Genomic DNA, 20269 nt, shown 5'->3' with positions numbered 1-20269 from the left:
CCTCTCCTCTGCAGCCAGCGGGAACAGCATCCTGCCCTCCTCCAAGTGACAACCTTTCAAATACTTAAAGAGGGCTATCATGTCCCCTCTCAACCTCCTTTTCTCCAGGCTGAACATTCCCAAGTCCCTCAACCTATCTTCATAGGGCTTGGTCCCTTGGCCCCAGATCATCCTCGTCGCTCTCCTCTGTACCCTTTCAATTTTATCTACGTCCTTCTTGAAGTGAGGCCTCCAGAACTGCACACAGTACTCCAGGTGTGGTCTGACCAGTGCCATATACAATGGGACAGCCATTGACATCTGACTATCTTGCATTTTTCCTCCAAGTTCCTATCTGTGTCCTACTATTCCATTTTATCCCTACAACAGGCTCCTGAGACGGGTTTTGGCCCACAAAGAGTGACTAGTCCTAAAGAGGTTTGTGGTAGAATGGGATATGAACTCGGGCCTTCCACTTCCTGTTCACCATGCTAGCGTTCCGCCTGCTGGCATTGGTTCTGTCGGAATATGCAGGATCCGTAGCGTGCATGATTCAACAGCATGTGAAGAATATCCTACAAAAGGGGGGGGCATTGGGAGGGACGTATAGTTAGCAATTTTAGATTAGGAACTTCCTGATATTTTCAAACTATCTTCTTCTTTGCCATTTTCTCCAGGGGAGCTGATCTGTGTTGCCTGGAGATGAGCTACAATTCAAGGGAACCCCAGGTCTCACCTGGGGACTGGCATCTATCCATTTCTTCTTCACATCCCCTTCACAACAGTTAGTCAGTTAGGACCATCTCTCTCCTCTCTCACTTACAAAGTTGTTTCTCTTCTCAATACAGCTATTTTACTCTTTTAAGAAGCCTGTGCTTTATACCTTGGCGTATTTAAACTCTGCCAACAGGTTCTACCCCTCCCCACCCCCCTTTTAAAGCCATCTAGACCAGCAGCCACATCACTCTGCCTGGCTGGGCAAACCCCACACTTTTCATATTTGAGTTCCCAAGAGGAGGGTGTTTGTTACATTAGCAAGTATGCTGTGGAATGTGCAGCTGTGCCCCACCTTGACTTCTCCCTCCCTCCTCGTAGTCATCGACCTCCTGACAGTGACGGAGTCACGGCACATGGCCAGCGTGGCCAGCAAGATCCGAGCGGAACTGCTCTCTGTCAACGACGTCTACCTGCTGTCCACTTTCCGCCTGCCCCCCAAGCAGGGCGGGGTGCTGTTCGGCCTGCACTACAGGAAGGACAATTCTCGTTGGTTCGAGGCTTCGGTCGTTGGCAAAAGTAACAAAGGTGAGTGGGGGGCGGGAGGTGGAAGATGCAACCAGGAGATGTTGGCCAAACCGGCGTTGAATGGATCGTAATTTAGAGTTGCCAACCTCCAGTTGGTGGCTGACAATCTCCCCAGTTGACAACTGATTTCCTGTCCACTTGCTCAGGATCCCTGGCCCAAAAGAAGTCAAACTGGCCTCGACCGGAAGCAGGGCCTTTTTGGTCCTGGCTCCAACCTGGTGGAATGCTCTCCCTGATGAGATCAGGGCCTTCCGGAACCATCAACAGTTCCGGAAGGCCTGCAAGACAGAGCTGTTCCGCCAGGCCTAGGGTCGAGGCCAAGGAATTAACACTGCAAAAATGCTGGCCTTCCTACTCCAAAGCCACCAACTGTCCAGCAGGAATAGTTCCACTTTATAATTAATGAAGGTTTATTATTTATTTGTTTGTTTGTTTTATTTGTTTGTTTTATTTGTTTGTTTTATTTATTTATTTGATTTGTTTTGTTTTGTTTTATTTTATTTTGTTCATTCATTCATTCATTCATTCATTCATTCATTCATTCATTCATTCATTCATTCATTTATTTATTTATTTATTTATTTATTTATTTATTTATTTATTTATTTATTTATTTACTGCCCTCCCCGAAGGCTCAGGGTGGTTTACAGAAAACAGGAAAAGATGGTGGTTTGATAATATAAAAGGTAGTTTGATAATATAATTTAATTTGGATTTTAATTTTTAAAAATGTCATTGTTTATCAATGCAACTTTATCACTTCTTATTCCCTGCCCTGGGTCAACCAGAAAAGGCAGGCTATAAAAATGCATTCATTCATTCATTCATTCATTCATTCATTCATTCATTCATTCATTCATTCATTCATTCATTCATTCATTCATTCATTCATTCATTCATTCATATTTTAACTTATATACCGCCACTCTCAAAAACTCGCTTTACGTCTAGTAAAAGAATAAAATAACAACCGTTAAAATCCCCAGACATAAAAGATGGCAATTCAGTAAAATTAACCCCCTATTTAGAAGGCCAGATCCTGAGGATGAAACTCAAATACTTTGGCCACCTCATGAGAAGGAAGGACTCCCTGGAGAAGAGCCTAATGCTGGGAGCGATCGAGGGCAAATGAAGAAGGGGACGACAGAGAATGAGGTGGCTGGATGGAGTCACTGAAGAAGTCGGTGCAAACTTAAACGGACTCCGGGGAATGGTAGAGGACAGGAAGGCCTGGAGGATCATTGTCCATGGGGTCGCGATGGGTCGGACACGACTTCGCACCTAACAACAACAACAACAACAATCTCCTTCCCTGTCCAGCTTGCAGTCCAGAGCTCTTTCATTAAGAGGGAGGGTCCTGATTTCATTGGTTCAACAAATAAAGTTGTTGTTGTTGTTATAACAGAATAACAGAAATTAGTTCACCTGGAGAAAATGACCACTTTGGGAGATGGACTCTATGGCATTATTATTATAGTTATTGTTATTATAGTTTTTATATCGCCCTCCCAATATGGCTCAGGGCTGTGTACAAAACTGGTTAAATTAACAGTGGATTAAAAAAACAACACAATACATCAATATTAAATAAGACAAAATAAAACTTCAGCAACAAATTAGCAGCATTAACAATACAAGCATCCAGACCAGGGGTAGTCAAACTGCGGCCCTCCAGATGTCCATGGACTACAATTTCCAGGAGCCCCCTGCCAGCATTCGCTGGCAGGGGGCTCCTGGGAATTGTAGTCTATGGACATCTGGAGGGCCGCAGTTTGACTACCCCTGATCCAGACATTCCACTGCCCATAGATCTCCAGACTGCATGTCATGGGGGTGTTTTGTAGGATAGGGCCACAGATGTTATTAGATCATTGGCTCCAGCCCAAAGCTTGGTGGAAGAGCTCCGTCTTGCAGGGCCTGCGAAAGTGTGCCAGGTCCGATAGGGCCCTGATCTCCTCCGGGAGCTCATTTATACCCCACCCTTCCTTTGGAGCTCAGGCCAGGTGACAACACTATATAGTACACAATCAATAAAACCTTAGAATCCGAAAAACATTCTCAATTACCCCTGACTAAATCACCGGGTCAAATGCGGAGTGGGTCAGAGTTCTTGGAGCCGGTTTTCCTCAGTTCTCAGGAGCACAGGCAGCAGTTCTTAGAGGTCTCTCTGGGCCCGATCATGGGCCTGCTCTTATGGGCCCTGCAGGACTGGTAGTTAGAGTCCAGCAGGGCCTGAATCTCTTTGGAGAGCATTCCAAGGGGCTGGGGCCGAGGCCGAGAAGGCCCTGGCCCTGGTCAAGGCCAATTGGACCTCCTTTGGGCCAGGGATCCCAAGCAGATTTTGGTCCGCGGATCTTCGAAAGGAAAAAAAAATACACCAGTCCCAGCCTGACATGGGATTCCTGCAATGTGTGGCACCATTTCCACCTGTCTCTGGCCCCAAGTCTCGTCCATTGACCTACCAAGGGCTTGCATAACCATATTCTGAGATTGTCATCTTAGTCAACGGCTGTTTGTTTTAGAAGAGCTCCCCCTGAGCGGCATAAAAAATTTGCTGTGTGAGCAAGACATGGAAAACTGAACACAGTATAAATAACAAATTACCGAGAGCTTTCATGGCCAGAGTCAGCTGGTTGTTGTGGGTTTTCCGGGCTGCTTGCGGGGCCGCGGTCTGGCCGTTTTAGCCCCTGACGTTTCACATGAGGAAGCAGAGAATCGGTTGAGGTCGATCCAAACCATCGATTCCAGTTGGCCCCCAAGCCCCCCCCCCCGCTACGACTGACACTAATCGGCCTTACCCACTGGGTCCCAGTAAGAGTTGAGCTGAGGCTCTTGCAATGTCTATTTTCTAATGTTATTGTTATGATCATGTTAAGTTATTATTGTTATAAAGTTATTACTGTTATCACCTGTTGTTGTTGTTAGGTGCTTAGTCGTGTCCGACCCATCGCAACCCCGTGGACAATGATCCTCCAGCCCTTCCTGTCCTCTACCATTCCCCGGAGTCCATTTAAGTTTGCACCTACTGCTTCAGTGACTCCATGCAGCCACCTCATTCTCTGTCGTCCCCTTCTTCTTTTGCCCTCGATCGCTCCCAGCATTAGGCTCTTCTCCAGGGAGTCCTTCCTTCTCATGAGGGGGCCAAAGTATTTGAGTTTCATCTTCAGGATTTGGCCTTCTAAAGAGCAGTCAGGGCTGATCTCCTCTAGGACTGACCGGTTTGTTCGCCTTGCAGTCCAAGGGACTCGCAAGAGTCTTCTCCAGCACCAGAGTTCAAAAGCCTCAATTCTTTGACACTCGGCCTTCCTTATGGTCTAACTTTCCCAGCCATACATTGCAACTGGGAATACCTGTTACTAGACTATCACCTGTTACTATATGTTATCTGTATCTTTTCCTGTTTCCTGTAAACTGCCCTGAGCCCTCGGGGAGGGCGGTATATAAATATAAATATAACAATAACAACAACAACAACAATAATAAATCCGGTTCTCCAGATTACAAGGCACTGCTCTTAACTATTACTCCATATTGGCTCTTACTGTTGAACTATTCCAGATTTTAAGGAAATGAATGGGTTGCCATATTTTAATATAATTTTTTTGCTTTACTGTTTACTGAATATTTGTCATTCCTCTTGAGTTTTGTCCATAGAATCCTAGAACCAAGGAAAGGGTCCTGGAGGCCATCTAGTCCAACCCACTGCTCAATGCAAGATCAACCTAAAGCATCCAGGATCAGTATCTGTCCAGCTGCTGCTTGAAGACTGCCAGTGAGGGGGGAGCTCACCACCTCTTTAGGCAGCTGACTCCACTGCTGAACTATTCTGACAGTGAAATTTTCTCCTGATATCCAGCCGATATTGTTCTCCACAGATTTAAATTCATTACTGCAGGTCCTCTCCTCTGCTGCCAACAGGAACCTTTCCCTGCCCTCCTCCAGGTGACAACCTTTCAGAAGAAGAAGAGTTGATTCTTATATGCTGCTTTTCTCTACCAGAAGGAGTCTCAGTGCGGCTTACGATTGCCTTCTCTTTCCTCTCCCCACAACAGACACCCTGTGAGGGAGGTGAGGCTGAGGGAGCCCTGAGATTACTGAAGAAGAAGAGTTGGTTCTTATATGCCGCTTTTCTCTACCAGAAGGAGTCTCAAAGTGGCTTCCAGTTGCCTTCCCTTTCCTCTCCCCACAACAGACCCCCTGTGAGGTGGGTGAGGCTGAGAGAGCCCTGAGATCACTGCTTGGTCAGAGCAGCTTTATCAGTGCTGTGACCATCCCAAGGTCACCCAGCTGGCTGCATGTCGAGGAGGAGTGGCGAATGAAACCCAGCTCGCCAGATTAGAAGTCCGCGCTCCTCGCCACTACACCAAGCTGGCTCTCAAATACTTAAAGACGTCCATCCTGGCTCCTCTCAACCTCCTCTTCTCCAGGCTGAACATTCCCAAGTCTCTCAGCCTTTCCTCACCCCAGATCATTCTTGTCGCTCTTTTCTGAACAGTTCTAACTGTGGTTTTGATTAGAGACTGGGCACCACCCTTAGTAGCTGAGATTTGGGAATCGCTTAAATCTGGCTGCCATGCCTGCTGTGTATATGCAGAAGAAGTTGTGGCCTGATCTTTGTATAATTCACCATTACTTTCTCTTGCCAACAATCCTCCCCAGCTTTTCTCCAGGAGCCTCTGGAGTCAATCCTGTTTTGTGCCAGGGGAAATCAGGTCAGAAATCCAGGGTGTCAGCTGTAACTGGAGCGCAGTCCCTTGAGTAAAAGCCGGCACTATTCCGAAAAAGAGCTGCAAAACTCAGCCCTGTTTCGCTCCTCTTGTGTTCTGTGGGCTGGCTCCAACGTAGAGTTTTCAGGTCAGACATGTCGGAAAAAAGAAGAGTTGGTTTTCATACCCCGCTTTTCACTGCCCAAAGGAGTCTCAAAGCGGCTGACAATCACCTTCCCTTCCTCTCCCCACAACAGACACCCTGTGAGGTAGGTGAAGTTGAGAGAGCTCTGACAGAACTGCTCGATGAGAACAGCTCTAACAAGGCTGTGATTGGCCCAAGGTTGCTCAGCTGGGTGCATGTGGAGGAGGAGTGGGGAATCAAACCCAGCTTCCCAGATTAGAAGCCACTGCTTTTAACCAACACCACGCTGGTTCTTTTTGATTAAAGACTGGAATGCCAGAAGGGGTAGAGGGACAAACTTTTCAAAAGATGTCCACTATCCGGTGCAATTCCCTGGAGTTATCCCTACTTGAAGGCTTATGAATGAAGCAACATGTGTTTAAATTTTAAAACGGGTAGTCAACATGTGGTCCTCCAGATGCTCATGGACTACAATTCCCATGAGCCCCTGCTAGCAAATACTGGCAGGGGCTCATGGGAATTGTAGTCCATGGACATCTGGAGGACCATAGGTTGACAACACCTGAGACGAAAGGGGACGATAGATCAGGATTCGGGCATTGGGGGGGGGGGGTGTGTGTGAGAGAGTTTACTCTTTCCCCCAGGACAATTCCGTGCCTCAAAACTGCTTATAAAATTGGATCTTGTGAGGAAAAAGCTAATGTGTCCTTTCTTTACCTTTCTCTTCCCCCTACTGGGGATGGTAACAGCCTGGATCGTGGTGGTTTTGAGCAGGAAAGAGTTAACATCTTCTACCAGCGCCTGGCCCCAAGGCAAATGGAGGCTTTTACAGGCAATTTGTGTGTCAGAAGACCTTATGCTTTCCATTGGTGCTGAATTGGATCCGTTCGGGCAGCTGTCAAAATGTGTGGGCTCCTCAGTTGTGCAAGAGAATGCTCTGGGCCAAGAAGAGCTGAGTTTTGCAAGTCCTCAAAAGTACAAACATTAAAATCCTCCTGGTGCAATTTCTCATCTTTTGCTTAATATGTCCCACAATGTAGAGTGCTTGAACAAGCAGAGAGGTTCATACAGGAGGCCTTGGCTAGCTAGTCCTTTCCCTTCAGGGATTTCAATAAGCACCATCAGCAGTGTGACTCAGTGGCTAAAAAGGCAAATGGGATTTTGGGCTGTATCAAACGGAGTATCGTGTCAAGATCATGGGAGGTGATGGTACCACTTTACTCTGCTCTGGTTCGGCCTCACTTGGAGTCCTGTGTTCAGTTTTGGGCACCCCAGTTGAAGAGGGATGTAGACAAACTGGAACGTGTCCAGAGGAGGGCAACAAAGATGGTGAGGGGTTTGGAGACCAAGATGTATGAAGAAAGGTTGGGGGAGCTTGGTCTTAGCCTGGAGAGGAGACGACTGAGAGGGGATCTGATAGCCATCTTCAAGTATTTAAAAGGCTGCCATATAGAGGATGTAGCAGAGTTGTTCTCTCTTCCCCCAGAGAGATGGCCCAGAACCAATGGGATGAATTAATGCAAAAGAAATTCTGTCTAAACCTCTGGAAGAAGTTCCTGACAGTCAGAGCGGTTCCTCAGTGGAACAGGCTTCCTCGGGAGGTGGTGGGTTCTCCATCTTTGGAGATTTTTAAACAGAGGCTGGAGAGCCATCGGACAGAGAGGCTGATTCTGTGAAGGCTCAAGGGGGTGGCAGGTGACAGTGGATGAGCTATTGGGATGTGCATGTCCTGCATAGTGCAGGGGGTTGGACTAGATGACCCAGGAGGTCCCTTCCAACTCTATTATTCTATGATATGATTCTATGCCAGCTTGGAGTCATGGCTAAGAGTGACGGCCTCTAATCGGGAGAACTGGGTTTGATTCTCCACTCCTCCTCCACATGCAGCCAGCTGGGTGACCTTGGGCCAGTCACAGTTCTCTCAGAGTGTTCTCAGCCCTACCTACTCACAAGGTGCCTCTTGTGGGAAGCCGGAGGGTGGGCAACTTGTAAGCCGCTTTGAAGCTCCTGAAAAGCAGGATATAACCACCAATTCTTCTTCTTAAGGCATTCATGGCTTTAAACTACATGTAGAATGGTACCGACTAGATATCAGAGAAAAGATTTTCACATTTTAGCAGTGGGAAAGCAACTGCCTAAGGAGGTAGTGAGCTCCCCCTCACTGGCCGTCTTCAAGCAGTGGCTGGACAGATCCTGATCCTGGATGCTTGAGGCTGATCCTGCACTGAGCAGGGGGTTGGATCAGATGGCCTGTAGGGCCTCTTCCAATTCAGGCACGCAGCCTTGGCCATAATAACTCTCCCTTCTGCCTCCTCCCACAGTCCTCATCCGATACTTGCGGGCTGACGGCAAACTCCACTCCCTGAACCTGCAGAACGCCAACTTGGCTGATGGCCGCAGCCACACGGCCCTCTTACGGCTGAGCGGCCTTCAGGGAAGCAGCATGTCAGTGGAGCTGTACGTGGACTGCAAGCAGGTGGACTCCAATGCGGGGCTGCCCCAGATGGTGCCCATAGACCCGGACCAGGTGGAGGCCATGGAAGTGCGGACAGGACAGAAGGCCTATCTCCGCATGCAGGTAAGGAGCATCTGAACCTACAAGGTGGCTCCCAGTGTGGTAGGACGCTGTAGCGTGACCAAGGATTTCAACTTGGTTTGGTTTGAAAGTTTTAATGGCTTGCTTTGGTTGACTTTCATGGTAATTGATCGCATGGTTATTGTTTTATGATGTTCCTAGGGACGAAGCCCATTGCATTCAGGAATACAACGGGCACTAGACGGGCACTCCCACCCCCCAGGGCCTGGGAAGGATGCAGGCAGCTGTTAGGGAACTCACTGGCAGGGGCAGCTCTCACACAGCAGGGATCTGCAGCCTCCGAGCCTCGGAGGGAAGTGGAAGGAGCGTGTCTCATGGATTAAGTGCCACTCAGCGCTTAACACCCATTCAGGGCGGTTGTCCCGCCCCTGCGTGCCTCCTCCTCCAACTGGTTTGCCTGTCTGCCCAGCAGCCAGCCAATCGCCTTACATCCCCTACTGCTGACCCCCCTATCCTCCTTCTACTTCCCTCTGAGGTTCAGAGGCTGCAGATCCTTGCTGCTTGAAAGCTGCCCCTGCCAGTGAGTTCACTTCCCGGGGGCCTGCAGCCTTTCCAGGTTGTGGGGGGAGAGAAAGGCCATCCACAGAGTTCTTCCATGCCCCCCCCCCATCTAGCGGCTTGCAGTGGCTGGGAGGAAGGGAGGAGCTGAAGAGAAGGGAACGGCATGCAGTGGTTGGGAGGAAGGGAGGAGCTAAAGAGAAGGGAGTGGCATGCAGTGGATGGAGGAAGGGAGGAGATAAAGAGAAGGGAGCGGCGTGCAGTGGATGAAGGGAGGAGCTAAAGAGAAGGAAGTGGCATGCAGTGGCTGGGAAGAAAGGAGGAACTAAGGAGAAGGGAGTGTTGCTCAGTGGCTAGGAGGAAGGGAGGAGCTAAAGAGAAGGGAGCGGCATGCAGTGGCTGGGAGGAAGGGAGGAGCTAAAGAGAAGGGAGCGGCATGCAGTGGATAGAAGGAAGGGAGGAGCTAAAGAGAAGGAAGTGGCATGCAGTGGCTGGGAGGAAAGGAGGAACTAAGGAGAAGGGAGTGTTGCTCAGTGGCTAGGAGGAAGGGAGGAGCTAAAGAGAAGGGAGCGGCATGCAGTGGATAGGAGGAAGGGAGGAGCTAAGGAGAAGGGAGCGGCATGCAGTGGATAGGAGGAAGGGAGGAGCTAAGGAGAAGGGAGCGGCATGCAGTGGTTGGGAGGAAGGGAGGAGCTAAAGAGAAGGGAGCGGCATGCAGTGGATAGGAGGAAGGGAGGAGCTAAAGAGAAGGGAGCGGCATGCAGTGGTTGGGAGGAAGGGAGGAGCTAAAGAGAAGGGAGCGGCATGCAGTGGATAGGAGGAAGGGAGGAGCTAAGGAGAAGGGAGCGGCATGCAGTGGTTGGGAGGAAGGGAGGAGCTAAAGAGAAGGGAGCGGCATGCAGTGGATAGGAGGAAGGGAGGAGCTAAAGAGAAGGGAGCGGCATGCAGTGGTTGGGAGGAAGGGAGGAGCTAAAGAGAAGGGAGCGGCATGCAGTGGATAGGAGGAAGGGAGGAGCTAAAGAGAAGGGAGCGGCATGCAGTGGTTGGGAGGAAGGGAGGAGCTAAAGAGAAGGGAGCGGCATGCAGTGGATAGAAGGAAGGGAGGAGCTAAAGAGAAGGAAGTGGCATGCAGTGGCTGGGAGGAAAGGAGGAACTAAGGAGAAGGGAGTGTTGCTCAGTGGCTAGGAGGAAGGGAGGAGCTAAAGAGAAGGGAGCGGCATGCAGTGGATAGGAGGAAGGGAGGAGCTAAAGAGAAGGGAGCGGCATGCAGTGGATAGGAGGAAGGGAGGAGCTAAGGAGAAGGGAGCGGCATGCAGTGGTTGGGAGGAAGGGAGGAGCTAAAGAGAAGGGAGCGGCATGCAGTGGATAGGAGGAAGGGAGGAGCTAAAGAGAAGGGAGCGGCATGCAGTGGTTGGGAGGAAGGGAGGAGCTAAAGCGAAGGGAGCGGCATGCAGTGGATAGGAGGAAGGGAGGAGCTAAGGAGAAGGGAGCGGCATGCAGTGGTTGGGAGGAAGGGAGGAGCTAAAGAGAAGGGAGCGGCATGCAGTGGATAGGAGGAAGGGAGGAGCTAAAGAGAAGGGAGCGGCATGCAATGGTTGGGAGGAAGGGAGGAGCTAAAGAGAAGGGAGCGGCATGCAGTGGATAGGAGGAAGGGAGGAGCTAAAGAGAAGGGAGCAGCATGCAGTGGTTGGAGGAAGGGAGGAGCTAAAGAGAAGGGAGCGGCATGCAGTGGATAGGAGGAAGGGAGGAGCTAAAGAGAAGGGAGCGGCATGCAGTGGTTGGGAGGAAGGGAGGAGCTAAAGAGAAGGGAGCGGCATGCAGTGGATAGGAGGAAGGGAGGAGCTAAAGAGAAGGGAGCAGCATGCAGTGGTTGGAGGAAGGGAGGAGCTAAAGAGAAGGGAGCAGCATGCAGTGGTTGGAGGAAGGGAGGAGCTAAAGAGAAGGGAGCGGCATGCAGTGGATAGGAGGAAGGGAGGAGCTAAAGAGAAGGGAGCAGCATGCAGTGGTTGGAGGAAGGGAGGAGCTAAAGAGAAGGGAGCGGCGTGCAGTGGATGGAGGAAGGGAGGAGCTAAAGAGAAGGGAACAGTGCTCAGTGGATGGGAAGGAGAAGCTAAAGAGCTATTCCCTCAAGAGCATGTTTTTCCCTAAATTCACACGTCCCTTGTTTCTGTGTTGTTTCTGTATTAGGGTTTCGTGGAGATCCTGAAGCTGATTTTAGGAGGCTCCATGAGCCGAGTAGGGGCACTGAGCGAGTGTCCCTTCCAGGGGGATGAATCTATGCAAAACACAGGTCAGTCCTTGGTTCTCTTCTTTTACCCCCTTCCCTTGTTTTTATTGCCATTTTAAATGATTTTGATGCCTTGGTCTTTTAGTTTAATTTCATTTCTGTTGGAAAAGTTATGTCCCTCCTTTCTTGTTATTTAAGAAGAAGAGCTGGGTTTTTTGTACCCTGCTTTTTGCAGCCTGAAGGACTCTCAGAGCAGCTTACAAACACCTTTCCCTTCCTCTCCCCAAACCAGACACCCTGTGAGGGAGGTGGGGCTGAGAGAGATCTGAGAGAACTGCTCTTTGAGAACAGCTCTAAGAGAACTGTGACTGGCTCAAGTTCACCCAGCTGGCTGCATGTGGAGGATCTGGGAATCAGCCCCCCGTTCTCCAGATTAGAGGCCACTGCTCTTAACCAGTATGCTTACAGGGGCTTTAAAGGGCACACGAAGGCTTGTGACAGAGCAAGAGAACAATAAAAACCAAGGAACAAAACAATTGTAAGAATGAAGACATGAGACTAGCCCTACCGGATCAGGCCAGCAGTCCATCTAGTTCAGCATGCTGGTTCCCACAGTGGCCAACCACTGCATGGTGCAGGGGGTTGGACTAGAGTCCTGCATGGTGCAGGGGGTTGGACTAGATGACCCAGGAGGTCCCTTCCAACTCTATGATTCTATGATACCAAGTTGGCTCACAAGTGGGGTCTATCCTGTTGCTCTCCTCCCCCACAACTGGAATTAAAACTGGCCTGAACTAAAGTTGCCAGTCTACTGGCAAGAGGATCCGGGGAGGGAGCACCCTGGGAGACGAATTTCAAAACTAAAATAAGATCTGGCCTACCTACCAGAAGTTCTGATCATAGAGTTCCTGGCGATTCCTAGAACTGCAGTGTAGTGACCAGGGCTGATCTGCCAATCTAGCAATCAAGAGTAGCTCTAGCTCAGAAATCCTGCTGGGACCTCTGGAACAGTTCTTTCAGAGCTCTCTCAGCTACACCTACTCACCGGGTGTCTGTTGTGGGGAGAGGAAGTGGAAGGTGTTTGTAAGCCATTTTGGGACCCCTTCAGGTAGAGAAAAGTGGGTTATAAAAGACCAGCTCTTCTTCTTCCTCTTCATAGACTGTTTCCTCATGTTTTGGTTAGACAGATCTCCACATCTCATCTCTGAGGCCTATGAGCCATCAAACTGCTTCCGGCTTATGGCAACCAGATAAATTAATGACCTCAAAAACAGCTTGTTTATTTGTTTGTTTATTTGCTTGCTTGCTTGTTTGTTTATTTGCTTGTTTGCTTGTTTGTTTGTTTATTTGTTTAATTTCTTAGATTTTTCAGTTTTGCTCAGTTCTTGTCAACTGTTGCTAACCCCCCCCCCCCCCAGGGAGGCAAGGGTCCCCTGATGTCAGGTCCCAATGCTCTTCCACTGATTAGTTGACCAGTAGGGGGGACCTTGCCCCAAAGAAGAGGGAAATCCATACAACGTGCAATGACGTGTCTACCTCACTGCTCATGTGACCCGGAAGTGATGTCATCACATCCAGAATGTCGAGACAACGCTCTGGTATTTGAACAGATCTCTATGGTAAAAAAAACGAATTGGCCATAGAATTTTGGCCCAAAATGCTAGTGGGTCTCCCTGACATTCCAGACATGATGACGTCTCTTCCAGGTCATGTGGACAGTGACAAAGATACGTCACTGCACGTCTGATCGTCTTCCTGCTGTTCCTGCTAAGTCCCCCCTGCCAGTTGCCAGGAGGGACCTATCAATCCTACCTGATGGAGTCGATTCATCTTCTGTTGGGTCTTCCTCATTTCCTGCTACCTTCAGTCTTTTCCTCTCTGGAGGAACCCCATTTTGAAGGCCACGAGCCCAGGCAGCAAGGAAAGTCCCCTAACCATTGCTTTCAGGCGTATGGATCTTCTTCCTAAATATTGCCTAATGTTGGAGATTTGGAAATGGAAAACAACAACAACAAAGATTCTCTTGGAGAGGGAAAACTTTGTGGAAAACCTGGCACGCCCTGGCAGCTTTCCTAAGCCGTTGGCTCCTTCCTCCCCCATTCAAATTTTTATTTCTCCTTTGCTTCTCTTTCAGTCTCCAACGTGATCAATTCCCTCTTTGGTGAGTTTGCCGACCACCCGGCTGGCCTTCTTTGTGTTTCCTCTGAGCGCTTCAGGGGGGGATTTGGGCGCGAGAGCAAATCCTTGGTCTGAGGAAAGTAGGTTGGGGGGTCCGGTACTGCCCCAGTGGGCAAACGCTGAACCAGAAAACAGCACGCTGTCATGAATGGCTTGACTGAAATGAATGAAGCTGCCAGCCCCATAATGTACGGTTGTGATCACCCATGGGTGTGTGTGTGTGTGTGGAGATCTCCCACTATTATCACTAATCTCCAGATAATAGAGAAATGTTCTCCTGGAGAAAATGGCTGCTGAGGAGGGTCCTTCCCCTCCCCAGACTCCACCCTTCCAAGCTCCACCCCCTCCAAATCTCCAGTTATTTCCCAATCAAGAGCTGGCAGCCTGACCCACCCTAAGACCCCAATGCCTGCGGCCCACAGGGGCCAGCATTGTGCCAGCACAGCCTGTAGGCATCTAAAGCACTTCCTGGCAGGAGGATAGAGGGAGGACAGTTTTGCTGGCCGCCTGGAGGGAAAAACTGCCTTTCCCCCTTAGCAGAGGCTGCATCTGTGGAAATACACACTAGGGAATGTCCAGCCTGAAGAAGAGGAGGCTGAGAGGGGACAGGATGGCTCTCTTGAAGGATCTGAAAAGTGGTCACTTGGAGGAGGGCAGGGAAAGGTTCCTGTTGGCGGCAGAGGAAAGGACCCAAAGGAATGGGTTTAAACTAGGCGGAGAACTATATCGGCTAGATATCAGGGGGGAAATTTCACAGCCAGAGTAGTTCAGCAGTGGAATGGGCCGCTGAAGGAGGTGGGGAGCTCCCCCTCACTGGTGGTCTTCAAGCAGCAGCTGGACAGATCCTTATCCTAGAGGCCTGAGGCTGATCCTGCATTGGTTGGACTAGATGGCCTGGTTGGGCCCTTCCAACTCTATGATTCAGTGATCCTGTGAAATGGGCAGCTGAGGTCAACAGCATCATCTGGTAAATAACGTCCTGTAAAGCCTTCTGAGCTGAATGGCCCAGGCTGGCCTGATCTCATCTGATCAGTGCAAGAAGCGTGGAACTGAGAGGTCATACAACATGGCCATTGATGGATTCTTGGCTGACATGTGAATGGCCTCTGATAAAAAATCTTGGATCTGCAGTGTCAGGTGGACCTCCTGATGGCCCCTGGGTTTTGGCCACTGTGTGACTTGGGTTAGATGGGCCATTGTTGGGTTAGATGGGCCATTGACCTGATCCAACATGGCTTCTCTTCTCATTTTCTTGGCACTTGAGGCGCCATAGTGGGAGGGCTCCTGGAGTTCTGGCCCTGCTGATGGACCTCTTAATGGCCCCTGGGTTTTGGCCTCTGTGTGACACAGAGTGTTGGGCTAGATGGGCCACTGGCCTGATCCAAGATGGCTTGTTTTCACATTTTCTTGGCTCTTGGGGGGGCAAGAATGGGAGGGCCTCTGGAGTTCTGTCCTCACTGATGGATCATTGGAGTGGATGGGCTCCTGGTCTGATCCAACATGGCTTCTCTTATGCTGTTAGGTTCACTTCATTTTTATCTGTATGTATATGGTTCCCTCCCCCAATAATATAACAACAACTCTGAGAGCTGATTAGGCAGGAAGACAGTGACTGGCCCAAAGCCAGGAGTATGGGGGTTGACATCTCCATTTATACCAGGGGTCCCCAACTTTTTTGAGCCTTCAGGCACCTTTGGAGTTTTGACACTGTGTGGTGGGCACAAAATGGCTGCCACAAAATGGCTGCTACAACTTAGATTCATCCACATGATGAAGCTCTCTTTAGTGTTGTGGCGGCTGCCGCCAAGGCAACATTTAAAAAAACTCGCATAGCCCCTTGAATCTCCAATAGCCAGTCAGAAACCTTGCTGGGCAAAAGACTTACCTGGCCCCACCCCTTTTCTTCAAGCCCTTGGCAGGCAGCTGGAAAGGGCACCACGTTGGGGACCCCTGATCTATACTTTCTGGACAGGCATCCTAGAGGACAGGGTGATGAACTGTCCCATTGCCTGGCAGGTGAACAGACGAAGGCTTTGGTGAAACAGCTCACCCTCTTCAACCAGATCCTGATGGAGCTTCAAGAGGACATGAGAGATCAGGTGAGTGTGGATGGGGAGAGCTGGACTCTGCTGGGTTGGTTCTGGCTGGGGTGTTCTGGGGGACTTCTGGGGGATTGAGATTCACAAGACTTGGAGCAGGGACAAGTCTGGGGAACAGCGAGGGAGAGCAGACGCCCCTCCAGAAACATTTTCCTCTCTCCGTTTGGGTAATTCTGCATCTGACCTGAAAAGTAGTATCACTTCATTGGTAGATGGGCAAAATGAGAGGGGTCATGTGGGAGTTATAGTGAGCTAACTGAATGATTTGAGGAGGGCGATACCATAGCCTATCCCTGACCTGGGTCAAGTCTGCACAGGACTTTTTATCCACTCCCAGTCCAAATAAATCCCTCCCGTCTACACTGAATTCGATATCCACTTTAATTTTGGGCGCACATGCATGATTGATCCGTGGTGACCCTACCTTTCCCCCACGATATCCAGGAGCAGATATAGACCTCAATATTTGAAAAACCGCCACCAGTATAAGCGTAGATTTCTCCTTTTTGCGAATTAACTCCCTTCTCCGTGCCTCGTAGCAAAGCAGTCTTCCCTGATTGGCCAGAGCATCAGTTCAAAGACTTCCTGGTTCCTGGTTACAAGGCTTCCTTCCCTGTTTTAAAGTGACTGTGCTCCAGAAGGAGAGATTCAAGTGGGTAGCTGTGTTAGTCTGAAGTAGCCCGACAAAAATAGAGTCCAATAGCGCCTTGAGGACCCACAAAGATTTATTCAAGGCGTGAGCTTTCACCCATCAGCAGAGATTTGCCTCGTTCTCTGAGAGGCTGCTGCTGGCTCGGGAGTCGAAAGAGAAGAAATAAAGCACTAGTGCCAGATGGAGTCATTACCACCACTCCCCTCCCCACTCTGACCTTCCCCAATCAAGTGCCACTGGCCAGTGGCCTGATGCAACAGGGCTTCTGTTGTGTTCTTGGTGCTTGGGGAGCAACAGTGGGAGGGCTTCTGGAGTTCTGGCTCCACTGGGGGACCTCTTGGGTTTTGAACCCTGGGTTTTGTCCACTGTGAGACACAGAATGTTGGACTGGACGGGCCATTGGCCTGATCCGGCATCTCTTATGCAGGCCCGCTGCCTTCTGGTGCCCCACTACGTCTACTTTGGCACTCCTTTAAGCCCTGCAGTTTTCAGCAAAGCTGAAGGGGCACATGAGGCATGTTCAGCATGAAACAGAAGGTTGTCCTGGTGTCATTATGGAGACCTCTGGCTAGTCTAACCTTCCTGGTGGAAGCAGAGGGGCCAAGCGTTTGTGGGTGCTGGAGGGCCTGAAGCCAGACCCTGGGCCTTGGCAGCTTTGGATGCCTGGCAAGCTCTCCGTCCAGCGGCCACAGAGCATCCAGCAGAGAAGCCTGGCTCTGTGGAAGAATCTGTGTGGTGCCCTGTCAGCTACCCCCCAAAACGGCTGCTCTCTTCCTGGACCTCGGTGCCCGCAGGCTGGCCCCTCTCCCGATGCCCGTTCTGACACCATATAAATTCTTTCCAGGTGAAGGAGATGTCCTTGATCCGGAACACCATCATGGAGTGCCAGGTGTGCGGTGAGTGCTGGAACGGGAACGGCTCCAAGCCAGGAGGCTGGCCAAGTCTTGACATAATGAGCACACATTTCCTCGGGCTATTCCTCGCTCTATCCTGACAGCTCCCCTTTCAGCCGGCGACCTGTTTATACACAGCTGACAAGTTTTATAAACGGCCAACAAGTTAACGTAGGGCTGAAGTGGATTTAGCATGTCGAGAAGGACCTCTGGATGATCCAGGGGGCTTTGGACTCACTCATATCTCAGAACAACCCATCAAGGGAACGATTTTTCATTGGGCGCCCTGAAGATAAAGGGGGGTTTCGTCAAACGCAAGAAAATGTGGCGTACCAAAAAATGCTAAGCAGATTGTGAAGTCGTTCCTTCCCTCTCTTTGATTTTGTACATCAAAGCAAGCAGAACTTGAATATGACTGGAAGGCAACGTTCTAAGGGGACGGATGGTTTAAAATAGGGGTGCCCACTGCCAGCGGCTTCAGAAAGTGGGTGAAACCATGACAGGCAGAGTTTGTTATTAGAATCCTAGAATCATAGAGTTGGAAGGGGCCTCCTGGGTCATCCAGTCCAACCCCCTGCACTATGCAGGACACTCAGAACCCAATTGCTCACCCATAGTAACCTGCCACCCCCTTGAACCTTCACAGAATCAGCCTTTCCATCAGATGGCTATCCAGCCTTTGTTTAAAAATTTCCAAAGATGGAGAACCCACCACCTCCCGAGGAAGCCTGTTCCACTGAGAAACCGCTCTGACTGTCAGGAACTTCTTCTAGATGTTTAGATGGAATTTCTTTTGCATCAATTTCATCCCATTGGTTCTGGGCCGTCCCTTTGGGGCAAGAGAGAACAACTCTGCTCCATCCTCTACATGGCAGCCTTTTAAATACTTGAAGATGGTTATCAAATCCCCTCTTAGTCGTCTCCTCTCAAGGCTAAACAGACCAAGCTCCCCCAACCTTTCCTCATATGTCTTGGTCCCCAAACCCCTCACCATCTTTGTCGCCCTCCTCTGGACACGCTCCAGTTTGTCTACATCCTTCCAGAGTAGAGTAAAGCTTCCTTAATCTGAATTAGCGGGGTTTATGATCTCTGTAGTGGCATCCACAGCCATTGGAGACTGGGAGGGCTGGTAAGGACCCCATCTTTCCTTAATCACTGTGTCCTCCCAGTGGATGGGCCATACCTCATAGAATCCTAGAGTTGGAAGGGACCTCCAGGGTCATCTAGTCCAGCGGTCCCCAACCCCTGGTCCGTGGATCAGTCGGTACCGGGCCACGGCTCCTCCTTGTCCACCTCCCCAGCTGCTGCCTCGGGGGCTACCCTCCCACTCTGTCACCAGCTCACTTTTGGTGCTCTCCAGTGGCCGCCATGGCTGGGGCTCCCCCTCAGCATGGCACTGTGCAGCGCCCCCCAGCGGGCAGCAGGAAGTCAGGGGTGCCGGCGGGAAAGCAAGCGGAGCAGGGGCTCAGGCGGCAGTGACGCACCTCGGCAAAAGACTACCCCCCCCCCCCCGGGCCTCAGTAAAATAGTCAAGTATTGACCTGTCCTCGGTGATAAAAAGGTTGGGGACCACTGATCTAGTCCAACTCCCTGCATGATGCAGGAACTCACAACTACCTGCCAACACAACACACAACTTCCTTCAGTATAAGTACAAATAATACTAAGTTTGACAGATCAGTAGTTTGATTCCGAGAACAAGGCAGCTTTATGTGTTGGGCAGGGTTCCCATGCAATTCCTTCGCAGAGCAAGGAATGGTGCTGGGTTTGCCTCTGCCTCATGTGGCAGCCATTTTGGGTTTGATTCCTCCTCCCATGGCAGCCATTTGGGCTTTGAAGAAGAAGAAGAATTGGTTTTTATACCCTGCTTTTTGCTATCAGAAGGAGTCTCAAAGCAACTTACAAGCGCCTTCCCCTCCCTACAACAGGCGGAGAGAGCTCTGACAGGACTGCTTTGTGGGAACAGTGCTACCAGGACTGTGACTGGCCCAAGGTCACCCAGCTGGCTGCATGTGGAGAAGTGGGGAATCAAACCCTGCTCACCAGATTAGAAGCTGCTGCACTTAACCAGTACACCAAACTGGTTCCTGCGGCAGCCATTTTTGGGGTGGTTCCCAAAATCCCAAAGGTTTCGAGGCTGAAAGAATTCAGGGACTCTGATTTGAAAATATTCCACTTTTTCCTGCTGAAACCTGTGCCATGCAGCGTTGAAGCTTCGTTCAACAGCCCTAAGACCTAGGAATTTCCTTTGCCTCTTAAAGCAGAGATTCTTCTCCTGCCCCAGTTTTCCAGGCACTGAACCTCACGATTTCTCCATCCTGCAGGCTTCCACGAGCATCGCTCCCGCTGCAATCCAAATCCTTGTTTCAGCGGTGTGGATTGCATGGAGACGTACGAGTATCCGGGCTACCGCTGCGGGCCCTGCCCCCCGGGCTTCCACGGGAATGGTACCCACTGTGCCGACATCAACGAGGTTAGCGGGCCTGGACAATGTGGGTCAGCACCTGGGCCGGAGAGGTGCGGCGGCGGAGGGATGACTGACCTCGTGTTCCCGACTCTGTCGCCCACAGTGTGCCCACGCCAACCCCTGTTTTCCGGGATCCAAGTGTCTGAACACAGCCCCCGGCTTCCGGTGCCAACCCTGCCCCGCCGGCTTCAAGGGGAACCTCGTCTCCGGCGTAGGGGTTGACTACGCCAAGGCCAGCAAGCAGGTGAGACAGTTGTTGCGATTTGCCTCCTTATGCTCCCCGTAGAGCACTTTGCTCTGTGGGTATGAATCTGCTGAAGGTCCCAGGGCATTCGCTGGCAGGGGCTCCTGGGAATTGTAGTCCATGGACATCTGGAGGGCCGCAGTTTGACTACCCCTGCCCTAGGACATTCGTGGCCTACTAGGGTTGCCAATCTCCAGCTGGTGGCGGGAGATCTCCTCGGGTGACGACTGATCTTCAGACAACATAGGTCGGCTCCTCTGGAGAAAATGGCCGCTTTAGAATG

The 20269-nt window shown here is 50.5% G+C and overlaps 1 protein-coding gene across 1 annotated transcript in view; it reads left to right on the top strand.

The window, feature by feature from the left end:
* The window catches only part of THBS3 (thrombospondin 3), a 52171-nt gene that overhangs the window by 4276 nt on the left and 27626 nt on the right, over window positions 1-20269 (top strand). Inside the window, exons 2-9 of the mRNA XM_077322303.1 lie at window positions 1075-1281; window positions 8454-8710; window positions 11414-11516; window positions 13588-13614; window positions 15648-15730; window positions 17227-17278; window positions 19600-19748; window positions 19846-19986. Of these exons, the coding sequence (XP_077178418.1) occupies window positions 1075-1281; window positions 8454-8710; window positions 11414-11516; window positions 13588-13614; window positions 15648-15730; window positions 17227-17278; window positions 19600-19748; window positions 19846-19986 (1019 nt within the window). The remainder of the gene's footprint in view (window positions 1-1074; window positions 1282-8453; window positions 8711-11413; window positions 11517-13587; window positions 13615-15647; window positions 15731-17226; window positions 17279-19599; window positions 19749-19845; window positions 19987-20269) is intronic.

The sequence above is a fragment of the Paroedura picta genome, chromosome 1 (genome assembly GCF_049243985.1).
Source record: "Paroedura picta isolate Pp20150507F chromosome 1, Ppicta_v3.0, whole genome shotgun sequence".
NCBI lineage: Eukaryota > Metazoa > Chordata > Lepidosauria > Squamata > Gekkonidae > Paroedura > Paroedura picta.
The sequence above is the reverse complement of the archived record's forward strand: the minus strand, read 5'-3'. Positions and strand labels throughout refer to the sequence as shown.